The 14,329-nt window shown below is 38.8% G+C and overlaps 1 protein-coding gene across 1 annotated transcript; it reads left to right on the top strand.

Annotated features, from left to right (window-relative positions):
- Positions 1 to 7,774: 7,774 nt before the first annotated feature.
- Positions 7,775 to 14,323, top strand: LOC115457153 (olfactory receptor 6F1-like). Its single transcript, XM_030186577.1, has 3 exons — positions 7,775 to 8,696; positions 10,666 to 10,703; positions 14,246 to 14,323. The coding sequence occupies exons 1-3, from the start codon at positions 7,775 to 7,777 to the stop codon at positions 14,321 to 14,323; spliced, it is 1,038 nt and encodes a 345-aa protein (XP_030042437.1).
- The last annotated feature ends 6 nt before the right edge of the window (positions 14,324 to 14,329 follow it).

Here is a 14,329-nt window from a genome sequence, read left to right as displayed (position 1 = left end):
AGTAGGTATATTTTTCTATTATTATTAAAGAGACAGGATAACTGACGTCTAACTCAAGATAACAACTGCTGCATTTTATGTGAAAAGATTCACCAGCGTCTTCATTTCTGTCATAAAACTTATCCTTTTAAAATAATGGTAACGATATGAGGTTAGGCATTTAAATTCTTCAGGGATGAAACTTGGGTCTTCTTCAGTGGCATCTGGATCTTTCCATATTTGGACTTTCACTGAATGGATGAAAATTTGTATACCCTTTTTATTTATCAAGTATTTGTATTTATCAAGTATTATTAACCTTGCCAATTAATAAACAAGGAAACTGGGCAAGCTGGCAGGTATATACTTACTTGTCTTTTTCATACCATGGTATATTATTGAATTTATTAATTTGAAATTCAATGGTAAATTAATTGCCAGATAGTCCTTTAATTCAACACTTATGATTGGGATCAACAACCTCAATAAATTCAGCTGGGAAAGATGGAACTCATCAATTAAGAGCTTAGCTATATTCCCTGTTTTCTGGATCTTGTCTGTCCTGTAGTAGACAAAATCAATCTCTTTCACTGCTCAGTGTGGAGCCATCATGTATTATGCTAGGGTGGTCACTCTGATATAATTATTGCTTTATGGTGTATAAATACATAGTAAGATGAAGGGACATAAGTTTTCTCATCTGCATAAAGACAGTGACCTTCTCCATCACGCTCCTCTCCTTCCTGTTATCATTGTCTGGCCAATTTCAGTCAAATTCCCCGTCCCCGATAGATTCTTAAGATAGATGAAGAACAAGCAATGTGACATACACCTATTTCTTATATAAAGAGTGGGAGTACGACCAAGGATACCAGAAACTGGAAGATGTTCATAAATAAGACTTTATTAAAGGTTTGAAGACTCGACACGTCGTGTTTCGGCTGTCAGGCCTGCATCAGGAGTCTATAAAAAATACATTTATATAAGATATGTATGATAATAGAACAGGAAAAAAAATATTTATTCAAAAAAAGTTAAAACAATAAATATAATAAATTATATAAACTCATAAACTTTAAAGGTATATATATGTGACAATTTTGTAAGATAATATAAAAATGATAATAATAATTGAAAATGAGACACATACATATAATAAACTTGTCATGAAAGAATACTGTGTATAAATTTGTGAAATAATAATGCAATGTACAAAAGAAACCATCCATATCTTATATGAATAATAAACAATAAAAAATGTATATGCACACATAAATTTGAATAGTAAAAGTAAAGTGATGGAAGGTGCACATACATATTAAATAAAAAGACCATTTAAAACTGTGGATTTTAAAATTAAAATTAATAATAATATCATAATGTTATGATGTATATACATACATATATATATATACTACATTGAAATCACATACATATGAAGAGTATGGTAATAATAGTCAAAGATTTAATACCAACCACATGAATGGAGAAACAGCTATAGATAAAAGTATGGGGAAACTTATGAGAAAAGGATCTTGTTAGTTAACATAATACATAACCGCATCACTTAGGGAAAAGGAGTATGTAGGAAAAATGGCAAATTCAAACGGACAAGGAAGATCACAGAATTAAAATTGAAAGAATCCTTAATAAAAAGCAGTATTGTGTTTATTGATGAGACTGACCTACTATGCAGTGTTCTGCAGAATAATGACGATGAAAATCCTCTGAAGATTTTGCAGAAGTCTATCAGACGATACATGGAAAGAATGAAGAGAGAAAAAAAATGAAGAGAAAAAAAACTTACCCATTGATGGAATGTGAAAAAAATGGTGTATAATGTAATAAGGAGCACTGACCTCTTGCACGGAGAATTACTGAATGCTAATGAGGTTGATTCTTCAGAAATAGCGTAGTAGTCTATTGGGAATAGAGAAGTGAGAAAGTATTTCACAGGAGAAAAAACGCAAAGGAACAAAAACAAACTTAGACAGCAAGAAAAGAAAAAGAGCGCAGATATGAATAAAAATGTGATCCAACAGAGGCAATAATTATAGATAAAAAGCGCAAAATCGCCCACATAACATAGTGCTACTAACCTTTAGAAAGACTATTTGAAAAAGTTCGTCAGAAGCGCTGCACGCACAATTGGTAATGCAGATAAAAAAATTACATCCCAAAGGAGCTGTACTTTAAACAAAAAAAGGCGCCAAAAGGAAAACCGACAAAGATCGCGAAACAGAACATCGCTAAACCGGAAGTGACGTGTGAGGGAAAACCGGACCTATAATATTTAAAAAAACATATATAAAATGCTACAACGCGCAAAAAAACTGAAAACATATAGTGAAACTTTCCAATAATACTTGTAAAATAAAGAATGAGTGCGGGTGCGCTGTTACTTAAAAAACAATCATAAAAACCAGCGCTAAACCGGAAATGACATACATTCAGAGAGATTGATACTTGTGTAGTGATGTATAATAAACTCAGCATATTAAAAACAAAAAGAGTATGATGGTATAAAAAATTGCTCCTCCAATGGAGCTAAAAAGGAATAAAAAAATAAATTAAAAAGAAAAGAAAAGATGACGGTGCACCAATTCTGAGAAATCAAAATCAACACTATGTGAAGTAAAAAATGACGGTTGATACTATCTGGGAAACAGAAACTGGACAAAAATTATTTTAACAAAAAACGTAGGTGGAAAAAATATATAAAAATAAAATAAAAATAAAAATAAATACGAGGAAAGATGTATGAGGTACATAAATGTTATGCCAAACACCTGTAGTAAAAATGAAAATAAAGTATTGATATAGGAGAAAGAGGGGCAAAAAGTAAAGAAATGATAAAGTGAAAATAATAAAAGCAAAAAATATGTTGACACCATGAGGCAATCAAACAATTATGGTGCAGAGATGCATAAATAAAAACAGAAATAGGGCAAAGCACATAAATAGCGATGATAGTAAGTACTACAAAAGTGTAGTTTGAAAGAAAAAAATTTGAATAATACTAGATTATAGAAAAAATGTATATAGATAGAGATAATGGTGAGCACTGCAATTGTGTGATTTAAAAAACTGAAAATTAGAGCATGCTAGATTATGAATTATTGGTATCATGTACACTGAAAAAAGGAATCAATGTTATCAATGTCTGGCCAATTTCAGTCAAATTCCCCGTCCCCGATAGATTCTTAAGATAGATGAAGAACAAGCAATGTGACATACACCTATTTCTTCCCACAGAGGTTCCAAATTCAGCGCTGCGTACGTCTAGTAGCGCTATAGAAATGATAAGCAGTAGTAGTAGTAGTAGTGCTATTCCAACATGGCAAAGTATGCAGGCCGCTCACTAATACGGAAATACCGCCGGTCCAACGCAGCTGCCGGTGGTGGTTCCAGCTGAAGTGCGTGCCATTTCTGGCGCCTCAGATTTTTTTCCGTAGCATGGTACTAATCTGTTGGTTACCGCTGGGTGACTGTGGGACCCCTTATTGCCACCTGAATGAGTGGTGGTAAGGGCTCCCTGCTCCATGGCTGTGTGATAAGAGTTATCTTACCGCATAGCCATTTTTTTTTGGGGGGGGGGGGGGCAAAAAACAACAAGGCAGAAGGTCAACCAAATCCAATATGGAAGGTAAAACAACAAGGTAGACCTTGTAAGAAGAGCTTACTGCCACTTTGTAAAAGGGATCCTGAGAGAGGAACTATCTCTTTCATTGGGTGCATTTTCCAATTATATTTCCTTTTATCTCTGGGAGGTGATGAGTACGTTGATGATACTGTATTGTGAAATTGGATTCTTACAACAAATTACTTTCTTATGCATTATTCTTTGTTATGTATCCTATACTGTTTATTGTAAGCCACATTGAAATCAAAATTTGTTTGGGATAATGTGGGATATAAATGTCACAAATAAAATAAATACATGAGTCTTTTCTCTTGAAAGCAATGTGTTATGATCATTATGTAGCCATCTGCAATTCCTTGCGTTATGCTGTTCTCATATGTGAAAGCGTGTGGGGCCCTTTTACTAAGCCGCATAGGTGCATATGCACGTCCTACGCGTGTCAACCGCCCGGCTATTGCGTGGCCCAGGTGGTAGTTTCATTTTTTACGTGCATCCGCTAACCGGGTGGTAATCGGCTTTGATGATTACCAGCCGGTTAACTCGTGAGACCTTACCGCTAAGTCAGTGGGTGGCGGTAAGGTCTCAGGCCCATAATGGACATGCACCGGTTTTCATTTTGCCGCACATCCATTTTCAGCCAAAGAAAGGCTTTTTTTTTTTTTTGCAGGCACGCTGAAAAATGGACCTGCACACATCCAATACATGTGTCTACATCAGTGCAGGCCATTGTTTGGCGCACCTTAGTAAAAGGACCCCTTTGTGTCCCCTTGAAATTTGGAGAGTGTGCATTATCTACATTACTGAACGCCAAGTGGTTAGCACAAGGATTACATGGGACCTCTTACTGCCTCAAAAACAGGTGGCGGAAAGAGCTCAAGCAGTTAGGACAGTCACTCGGTCTTGAATTGGCCCGTCTTTGCTTGATCTTTAACTGGCCGAGGTGATCCGAAGTGCAAATCATTGAAAAACAGCCGGATTTGCTCGTCTTTGACATTTCCACGCCCCAACCGTCATCCAACTACGACGAATTGGCCCTGATTCAGCCTGCCTCCCGGACCTCCCAATTTGTCCATTCGCCGGACAGTTAACTCCCCTTATGCAGTGGACCTACAGCCGAAGAGCTCTCTCATTCTGGCAGGCTTGTTGGCTGCCATCATGTGGACGGATAAAGGAGCGGATTTCAACTCCCATTTTCATCATGCAAGGTCATCCTGGTGTGTCCGGTCCATTTACATCGCTTCCAGCCGTCAGAGGTTCAGCCTACTCCAAGGATTCATTATATAACCTGAAGTCCTTCCTAACAACGTGTCTGTGGACCATGTTAGACTCTCTTCTACTTTCCCTATTTTCTTCTTTCCCTGTTTCTTCTATGCTATCAAATGTAATTGTAACCGTATCACCGCTGATCTGGCAATAGCCTATCAGTATATTGAAAGCCACTTTGAGCCTGCAAAACTGTGGAAAAACCGTGGGGTATAAATGTGCAAAATAAATAAATAAAATGTTTAAAAATGCCCGTGTGCTAAATGGTAAGATTAACACAGGACCATTAATGAAATAAATGGAAAAGAGGGTTTCTGTGACCACTGTAAAAATGGCCTTAGCACATGGGATTAGCCCACATAAGGGCTCGTTAAGGCCATTTGTTAGTTTAGCTTAGAAAAAATTACCCCTTAATGTAGGCCCAGTTACCACTCCTGGATTTTTGTTTTTCTGGTAACACACGGTAATATGAACATTAGCACATGACCTGAGCAAAAATAAATGGAAAAAAAATGTCTAAAATATTGCCTAGTTAGAAAAGGGCTTAGTATGAGGAAAGATTTCACATTAAGATGCTAATGTGGTTTAAACTTCGGGTTCCTTTTACCAAGCTGCGGTAAAGGGCTTACCTTGATTGACTTTCTCAAGTTGCATTATTTGTTCATTCTAAGTGGTTGTCTGCCATATTAGATCATGTAATTCCTGATTAATGGCTGTCATGTTTAGCTAAAGGAGGTAAGTAAATCTAAAGGGTGCATAGTCATTTGTGATCAACACTCAAGAGACACGTTGAAGAGAACTAATGATTAATTGTATTGTTTAGAAAAGAGATAAACAATGTGAAGAGCTGGAGCAGAGGGGTGGAGACAGTGAATTACGTCTCTGTCTATATATAAATAAAGCTTTCTAATTAAAGAAAAAGTACCACTGAGGTCAGGATATGAGTCAGGAAAGTCCTTTGCCTGTGACGGTTCGGCTTCTGTGTCGTTGTCGTCTATAGCATAGAAATGGCTTAATATAATAGTGTAATATTTCCTTTAATTTTGTGGAAAGCACTGAAAAAGATACCTTTACCCTAGAAGCTGAACTCAGAATTACAGTTGTAGCAGAGTGTTTACTCAACCTTTCATTGTTCCGTGCTGTAAGTACCTTCTCGTTAGCCTTGGAATGTGGATTGCATATCTTCGAATGGTAACTTATGTGTTTCATTCATTTATTTACAAGTGCTTGATATGCCGCAGATCACCTAAAAATACAGAAAAATGGTTTACACGGAGTAAACAGTTCCTAGGAGGGCCAAAGTGAAAGGAAACCAGAGAAAGGTATGGGGGGTGGGGGAAGGGGGATGGGTATGTCTAAAATCCAGAGGCAGGGGAACCTATGTAACATCAACAGTCAACACACTGTCTCTCATAAGCACATGACAGGAAATACCCTAATAATGACCTATTATGCATTATTGCATTGTTCTAGACCAGAAGCCAGGGACTAGGTTATAAGTAAAAATCAGTGCTGGATACTTGGGGAACAGGACTCTCCGCTGCCCTTATCCTTCACAGCTATCAAGCCTTACCACACGGCCAAAACTGTGTGTGGAATTTACGGGGCCCTTTTACTAAGCCGCGTGGAGGGGCATAATCGAACGGTGTCGACCATCTATATGGCCAGCGCCATAAAGCAGAGCCCCAACCGTATTATCGAAAAAAGATAGTGAGCTATCTTTCGTTTCGATAATACGGTTGAAGCCGGCCAAATCTCAGCATTTGGGCCGGCTTTAGAGATGGCCGGCATCGGTTTGCGGCGATCTGTTTCGAAAATAAGCAGGATAAGCATCTAGGCGTGCCCAACACACGCCAATTCTGAGTTTCCACCCGGTTACCGCGTGGCCCTGCGGTAATTTCATTTGTGCCGCACGTCCAATACACGCATCAGAAAATATTTTTATTTTCTGACGCACAGGCGGTAATCAGCATTTGGGCGCACATAAACCACTACCAACCAGTTACTGGATGAGTCTTTACCGCTAAGTCAATGGCTGGTGGTAAGGTCTCAAAAACAAAATGGTCGTGTGTCAATTTTCATTTTGCCGCACGTCCGTTTTCGGTCAAAATTTTTTTTAAAAGGCATTTTTTACAGGTGCGCTGAAAAATGATTCTGCGTGCGCCCAAAACACACGCCTACAGTACCGCAGCCCATTTTTCAGTGCACCTTAGTCAAAGGACCCCCTTAGTCATCATATGTAGAATTTTCCCCATAATACATCAGTGCACTGCTATGATTTTTCTGTGCTTAAATTTTACAAAGAAACTCTATCAAATGTAAAAACATGAAAGAGATGTAAAAGAGCTGCAATTCCTACATTGTAGTTCCACATCACAAAATCTTATCAGTATTTTGTAGGTGGTTGAGAGATACAAAATTACAGCCAAAAGGTGACAGACATTTCCTGCTGGGTAAGACTGTCCACCCTGCTTTATTACGGTGAGTATGAGGACAGTGTATAGAGGTCAAAGGGACAGCCGTATGTCTGAAGGAACAGAAGGATCAAACCATAATCTGAAGAAGGAAAACAACAACACCCAACTCAGTCCATCTCAACAATCAGTGTCTTCATATACAAAGAATATAGGTGTGTTTTGATGAGGTGACGGGGAGGGGTAATATCATTTGAACTCTGCGAAAATGGTTAGTAATTTTGAAAATGTTCAATATGTTCTGAAACCCACTTTCGTCACAAATGTAATCTGGAATTATTCTACTTGACCAAAACTCGCTTTCTTGTTCTGCAAAATATGCACCTAGAATTTCAATGACCACATGGGTCTCATTCTTTCTTTCTTTATGATTTACTATATATTTGTAGATACAATAACCTATACATTAGTACAAATGGAAAGAGAGAACATCACCATCGTAAGGGAATTTATCATTGTTGGATTCCCAGGTTCCCTAAAGCTTCGGATTATCCTCTTTCTAACCTTCTTATTCATCTACATAATCACTTGCATGGGCAATGTTGTCATTATCACAGTTATAAGGTCTGACCACCATCTTCATACTCCCATGTACTTCTTCATAAGCAACCTATCTTTCCTAGAACTCTGGTACACCTCATCAACTATTCCTAAATTACTAGCAATCTTCCTATCTGGGAGAGGAACCATTTCTTTCAGTGGGTGCATTTTCCAATTATATTTTGTTTTATCTCTGGGGGTTACAGAGAATTTCCTCTTGGCAGCTATGTCTTATGATCGCTATGTAGCCATCTGCAATCCCTTGCGTTATACCTTTCTCATGAGCAAAAGAGTTTGCATCAAGCTGGTGATTGGTTGCTGGTTCAGCGGTTTTATGAGTATTGTGATGCCAACAGTACTGATATCTAGGTTACCTTACTGTGCATCGAATGTCATTAACCATTTCTTTTGTGACCTTTCTCCCCTAATTCAATTGTCCTGCTCTGATACTCACGTGCTTCAAAAGTTTAATTTGATCACTGCAATCGTAGTTATTCTTGGAACATTTTTCATGATCGCTGTGTCTTACATCTACATTGTCTCAACCATCCTGAGGATCAAGTCTTCTGTAGGCCGCAAAAAAGCCTTTTCTACCTGTGCTTCTCACCTCATGGTGGTTCTCCTCTACTATAGTTCAATCATTTTCATGTACATAAGGCCAAAAGCTGACAGTTCATTGGAATCGAACAAAGTGATGGCCGTGTTTTGTTGCATTGTGACTCCTTTGTTGAACCCCATCATCTACAGCCTCAGAAATAAGAACGTAAAACATGCCCTGAATAAGAGAATCACAAGAACGAGACTTTTCTCCCACACAGTTGCAGTGAGGCATCTTAGCAAGGCTACGCCATAACCAAAATAATCTGAAGAATTGTGATCAGTCATGAGCAGTCCTGCAAAACTGCGAGAATCGTTGGTGCTCAAACAATTTTGCACTCCGGTGAATGGTTGAACTGTTTGTAAAAATTCATTCAATTTTTATCATTATGAAAAGAAAAAATATATAATTTACTAATGAACCATGTATTAAATTATTACGTTTTTCTGTAACTCAATCTGTATAGTTTATTAAAACGAAAGTTGCGGGCTGTAAAACCATGTATTAAATTAAACTACATAGAGGTCGATATTTAACATAATTTATCCAGACAGAAATGACCCCTGGTTGGTTAAATCACTTGCTCAGAGCTAACCGGTCATTTTCAGTCGCTCTTAACTTGTAAGTGCCTCCGAAAATAACCAGTTAGCGTTAAACTGAAATTAGTCTTTTTTTTTTTTTTGGGGGGGGGGGGGGGTATTCTGGGAATGGAATCAGTGCTTAACTAGTTAAATGTAGTTTTAACTATGTCTGCTTAGTTATTTGGATACTGCCACTGAATTTTGGCGCACCTAGGTAACTTCAAGGAGCTGCCCATACCTGGCTCAGGGCCCCACAACCCCTTCCAACAGTCATAACAGTCTGATCACTAAAAACCAACCTGTTCAAAAAGGCATACCACAATGATCCATCCTAAATTGCAGATAACAAAACTTACACCAGAACTGGACAAAACTGAACCCTCGATACTTGATTGCTTAATTTAGTCTGTCACCATTGAACTTTAACGCAATACCACTCTGTATCTCTCATTCTGATAATGGCGATCGCCACTACGGCATAATGTAAGCCACATTGAGCCTGAAAGTAGCTGGGAAAATGTGGAATACAAATGCAACAAATAATAAATATATACATATAACCAGCCAGCTTATGGGGTCCTAGTTTTTATCTCTAGTGTTTAGCGTGCACTAAAAACACTAATGTTCCTTAGTAAAAGACCCCCATAAGTAAGCACTAACGCATGCTTACTGCAGGTTAACAACTACTGTTGCCGGGCACACCAGGGGCGTAGCCAGACAACAGATTTTGGGTGGGCCTAGGCAAGAAGTGGGCGGGCACTAAGTGTTCGCTCCCCCCCAACCACCCAAAAAATTATCTCAGCTGGTGGAAAAATGCTTCTTTCCACCTTGGCAATCTGCAGCAGGCATGCGCTCAAAACTGAGCATGCGCAGGTACTGAGAGTAGCGTTTTTGTTACCATCAGGGGGAAGTTTTCAGCTGGCAGAGCTTGGGATCCCCACCAGCTACTGCTAAATGTATGCTACTGTTAGGTGGGCCTGAGCCCTAAGTGGCATATAAAGAGGGGCTGGTGTTGGTTTCAGCTTGAGGCAAGTGCTGTCAGCTGCCGTTTGAAAGAGCACTGGCTTCCTGAGAAGAAGGAAATCTTCAGCTGACGGGGTTTGAGGACCTCTGCAAGCCATAGCAAAAGTGCACAATTTTGGGTGGGCAGGAGTCCAAATAGGGTGGGCCATGGCCCACCCATGGCTACGCCACTGTAACGCAGGCCACTTTTTAGCCCAACTTAGTAAAATGGCCCCTTCATGTGGTAATCCATAGCCAGTTAAGTGTTGAATATCATACTTAGGGGTCTCTTACAAAGGTGCACTAACGTTTTTAGCACTCACCAAGTTTCAACGTGAGCTAAATTCTAGAGACACCCGTATATTCCTAGGAATGTCTCTAGCATTTAGTGCATACTTATTTTTAGCACACACTAAAAATGTTAGCGTGCCTTAGTAAAAGGACCCCTTTATGTGGTAATCACACTGAATATCGCTCTAAGGGTCCCTTTTACTAAGCGGCGGTAGGCCCAACACAGGTTTACCGCTCGTTAAACAGGAAGTACTACTGGGCTACCACAACAGCCTGGCGGTACATTGCACCCCTAGTGTGCCGTCATATCCAGCACTACAAAAAAAAAAAAAATATATATATATATATATATATATAAAACGTGTGAGACTTTACTGCTAGGTCAATGGGTGGCAGTAAGGACTCAGGCCCAAAATGGACACGCGCCAATTTTTATTTTGCTGCACGTCCATTTTGCCTTTAAAAAAAGAGGTGCGCTAAAAAATGGACTTGTGCGTGCCCAATACACAGGTCTACACCAGCACAGGCCATGTTTTGGCGCACTTTAGTGAAAGGACCCCGAAATTTAGGTACAGAACCTGCACATAAATTTACTTAGGTACATTTCAATTAAATCTAATTAGTGCCAATAAATGCTTGTTAATAAGCCAACTATCAGCACTAATTAGCGCATTATTCAATTAAATTGTGTGTGCAAATTGGTCACACCCCCAAATTTGCATGCACAATCTTTCACAACTTTTATAGAATTAGGGGTATAAGGTAAATCTTCATTAATGGCTGCTTGCTTCATTTTGCTAAAGGAATTAAGTGAATCTAAAGGGTATGCATAGTCATTCGTGATCAACACTCATGAGATGAGTTGAAATGATCTAACGATTAATTATCTCATTTATAAAGGAGAAATAAACAACTTGAAGAGCTGGAGTGGTGGGGTGGGAACCATGAATTGTGTCCATATTGGTATATAAATGTTGTTTTCTCTTTTCTGCTGAGGTCACTAAATATATTTATTGATATGAGATTTGGATTAAAGAAAAAGTACGAGTGAGATCAGGAGATGAGTCAAGAATGCCTTTTGCCTGTGATGGTTTGGTTTCTGGACATTAGTCCTCTGTACGTTTGAAGCTGTATCAAACAGATAGCGTAAAATATAAATAGTAAGTAAATATTTGATCTAATGTTGTGGAAAACCCTGAACAAGATAACGTTATCCCGGTAGAAACTAAGTTTAGAATTAAAACTGCACCAGTTTGTTTACTCAGCAATGCGTTTTTCCATACTGTAACTAGCTTCTTGTTGTTCTTGGAATGCGATTTTGCATATCTCCAAACGGAAACCTATTTATTCATTACGAAGAATCGGGTCACATTTTTTCATAGGCCCGTAAAGGGAAAAGCCCTGATTACCAACTAGTTGCAGTATTGCACTGTTCATGACCAGAAGCCAGAGGGGAGAGTTCATGTGGATAGTAAAGGATGGCCAAAGGAAGCATGAGCGAGACAGTGACACTGCAGAGCATGGGATGACCAGGTTGGCATCAATAGAATACAATTCTCTAAACCATCCAAGCCGATAATGTCCAGTAAGGTCACTGGTATGTAGGCAGTGGGATACTTAGGTAGCAGCAAGCTTGATCGAAGACATGCTGTAGACTTGGGGAAGGGGACAGAGTAGGTGATACATTAAGGACCACATTCCATATAAGGCACCTAAAAAGTCCTAAGAGCATTCTATAAGCGGCACCTGGATTTAGGCGCGGTATATAGAATACATTTAGTTGATATCCCAGCAACTAAAAACTATGTGCCTCCATTTATACCAATGAAAACGTGGTGCTCCATATTCTATAACTACGCATATAAATGATGGAATGCCCACTAAATGCCCATTTCCATGCCCCCTAACCACATCCCTTTTGAACTGCGCACTTTAGAATTTAGACACAGTTTATTACAGATTATGCATAGCGAGTTGTGTGCGTAAATTCTAATTATTGCCAAATAATGCTCATTATTGCTTGTTAAGTGCTGTTAACAACGCTGAGTAGCTTGTTAAGCCAATTAATTTACGTGCGTTGTTATAGAATATTATTAGATTTTGGCATGGAACACTGTATAAGATAGCTCGGAGGAAGAAAATGGGTCAGCTGCACTCCCAGTTTGATTGAAATTTGTTTAATATTATTTAGACGTATATTATTTTCCTTTCTTGGATCGATATTTCATAATATTTAGGACGAAAAAGATTAAGATATATTTCGAATTATTGAAAAATTGAAATACAATACATTAGACAAAATAATTTTTTTAACATTATATTGTTTTGAGCTGTATAATGATATAATAATAAAGAAATTAAACTCAAAGCACTTAGACTTACAAAGTTAAATTTTAACCTATGGAACGTTGTTAAGTCTAAGTGCTTTGAAAATGAGCCCCAATGTGTTGATGCTGCACAGACGTGAGTGGCTATTTCGACTTTAACAGAGGACAGAACTAGACATGGATGACTCTTCTAGCGGTAAGGGCTCATGCGCTACACACGCCGTGACCGGTTGGTGCAAGCCAACTACCGATTACAGAAGGAAATAAATAAATAATATTTCCCGGTGGCGTGGGCGTGTGTCGAATCTGAAATTACTGACAGGGAGCATAGTAGCCTGGCAGTAGTCTCATTTTAAAAGCACAATCGAAGGTTATCTCCTCTTAAAATGAACTGAAAATCTAGAAAGATGGGAGATCTTAAATCTGTACTATCGGCGCGACAACTTAAACATTCACTCCTATCGTGTGATGTGAGGAAAAGGCCTCAAGAAGCCCCCAACTATTTAACTCTAAATATTTAGCTTCGGGGGGCTGGACTGCTTCATCATTGGCCAAAAAACCTCATGAAATCTAGCCTTTTTAAGTGGCTCAATTGTTTAATCACTTTTGAATGTTTAGGCAAGAAACAACTTAGCTTTGTCTGTTGTCTCTTTCTTCTTATTGGTCTTTCTTGCACCGCTTATGTCAAAGCTAAGTTGTTTCTTGCCTAAACATCTTTTTTTGATCCTAAAACATTGCATCCAAATGTCTGAAGAAAAATGGCCTGCGGCAGTGCGAGCGTGCCTTTGGGGCGCGTGCCGGGCCAGTTTTTGCTACATCCTGGAAAAATGACCTCTTTTTAAGGGGCCAGAAAATGGACGTGCGGCAAACTAAAATCCAGCGCGTGTCCATTTTCAGCCTAAGACCTTACCGCCACCCATTGACTTAGCGGTAAGGTCTCACACACTACGTGCCCACTGATGTTTACCACCAGGTAAGCACCATGTAGTAGAAAATTAAAAATATTTTCTACCGCGTGTTTTTGGCGCTTACCAAATTCAGAATTACTGCCCGGGGCACGTGGTAGCCAGGCAGTAATGCCAACTGGGCTCCCACTTGACGGTCATAGGCCCTTACGTGCCTTTGTAAAAGGGCCCATAACTTTTTCAGATAGTACGCACTAATGCTAACATTAACGCAAATCCCCCCCCGTTAGAAAATGCCTTAACGTATGTCATGTTGAATCTGGGCTTAGTGCACAGGAATGTCTTGTGTAAAGATGGGCTAAGCCCAGATTCTAATGCAATCTAATAAAAGGGTCCATTAAGTTACCCAGCACTTTTAAGGTTTTATGGGAAAAAATGCATGTCATATCCTCTGCTTTGTAGTGGAAAAGCATGCATTGTAGAAAGAAATCCATAAAAACATGAAGCAAATTAATGACTTGTGCAATTTTTGCCTATAAGAAAACTTTTCTACAACACAAAATAATTCTACATCCTCTGAGATACATTAATACATTGAAAGAATCTTACTCAATTCTTAAATATGACCATACTTTATTGAAGGAAGCATGGGGACAGTATGAGCAAGTAAAAGAGACAACCATGTGGTTGAAGGAACAGAAAGACAAGGCCAAAATCTAAAGAAAG

This window comes from Microcaecilia unicolor, chromosome 14, assembly GCF_901765095.1.
Source record: "Microcaecilia unicolor chromosome 14, aMicUni1.1, whole genome shotgun sequence".
NCBI classification, from domain to species: Eukaryota; Metazoa; Chordata; class Amphibia; order Gymnophiona; family Siphonopidae; genus Microcaecilia; species Microcaecilia unicolor.
The sequence above is the reverse complement of the archived record's forward strand: the minus strand, read 5'-3'. Positions and strand labels throughout refer to the sequence as shown.

Bases quoted from the DNA above. Each gene is read 5' to 3' on its own strand.
- LOC115457153 (XM_030186577.1), top strand. From the start codon at position 7,775: ATGGAAAGAGAGAACATCACCATCGTAAGGGAATTTATCATTGTTGGA. The intron at 8,697-10,665 runs CGAGACTTTTCT...CATTGCACCCCT, and splicing joins GAATAAGAGAATCACAAGAA to AGTGTGCCGTCATATCCAGC. The intron at 10,704-14,245 runs ATATATATATAT...ACTTTATTGAAG, and splicing joins GCACTACAAAAAAAAAAAAA to GAAGCATGGGGACAGTATGA.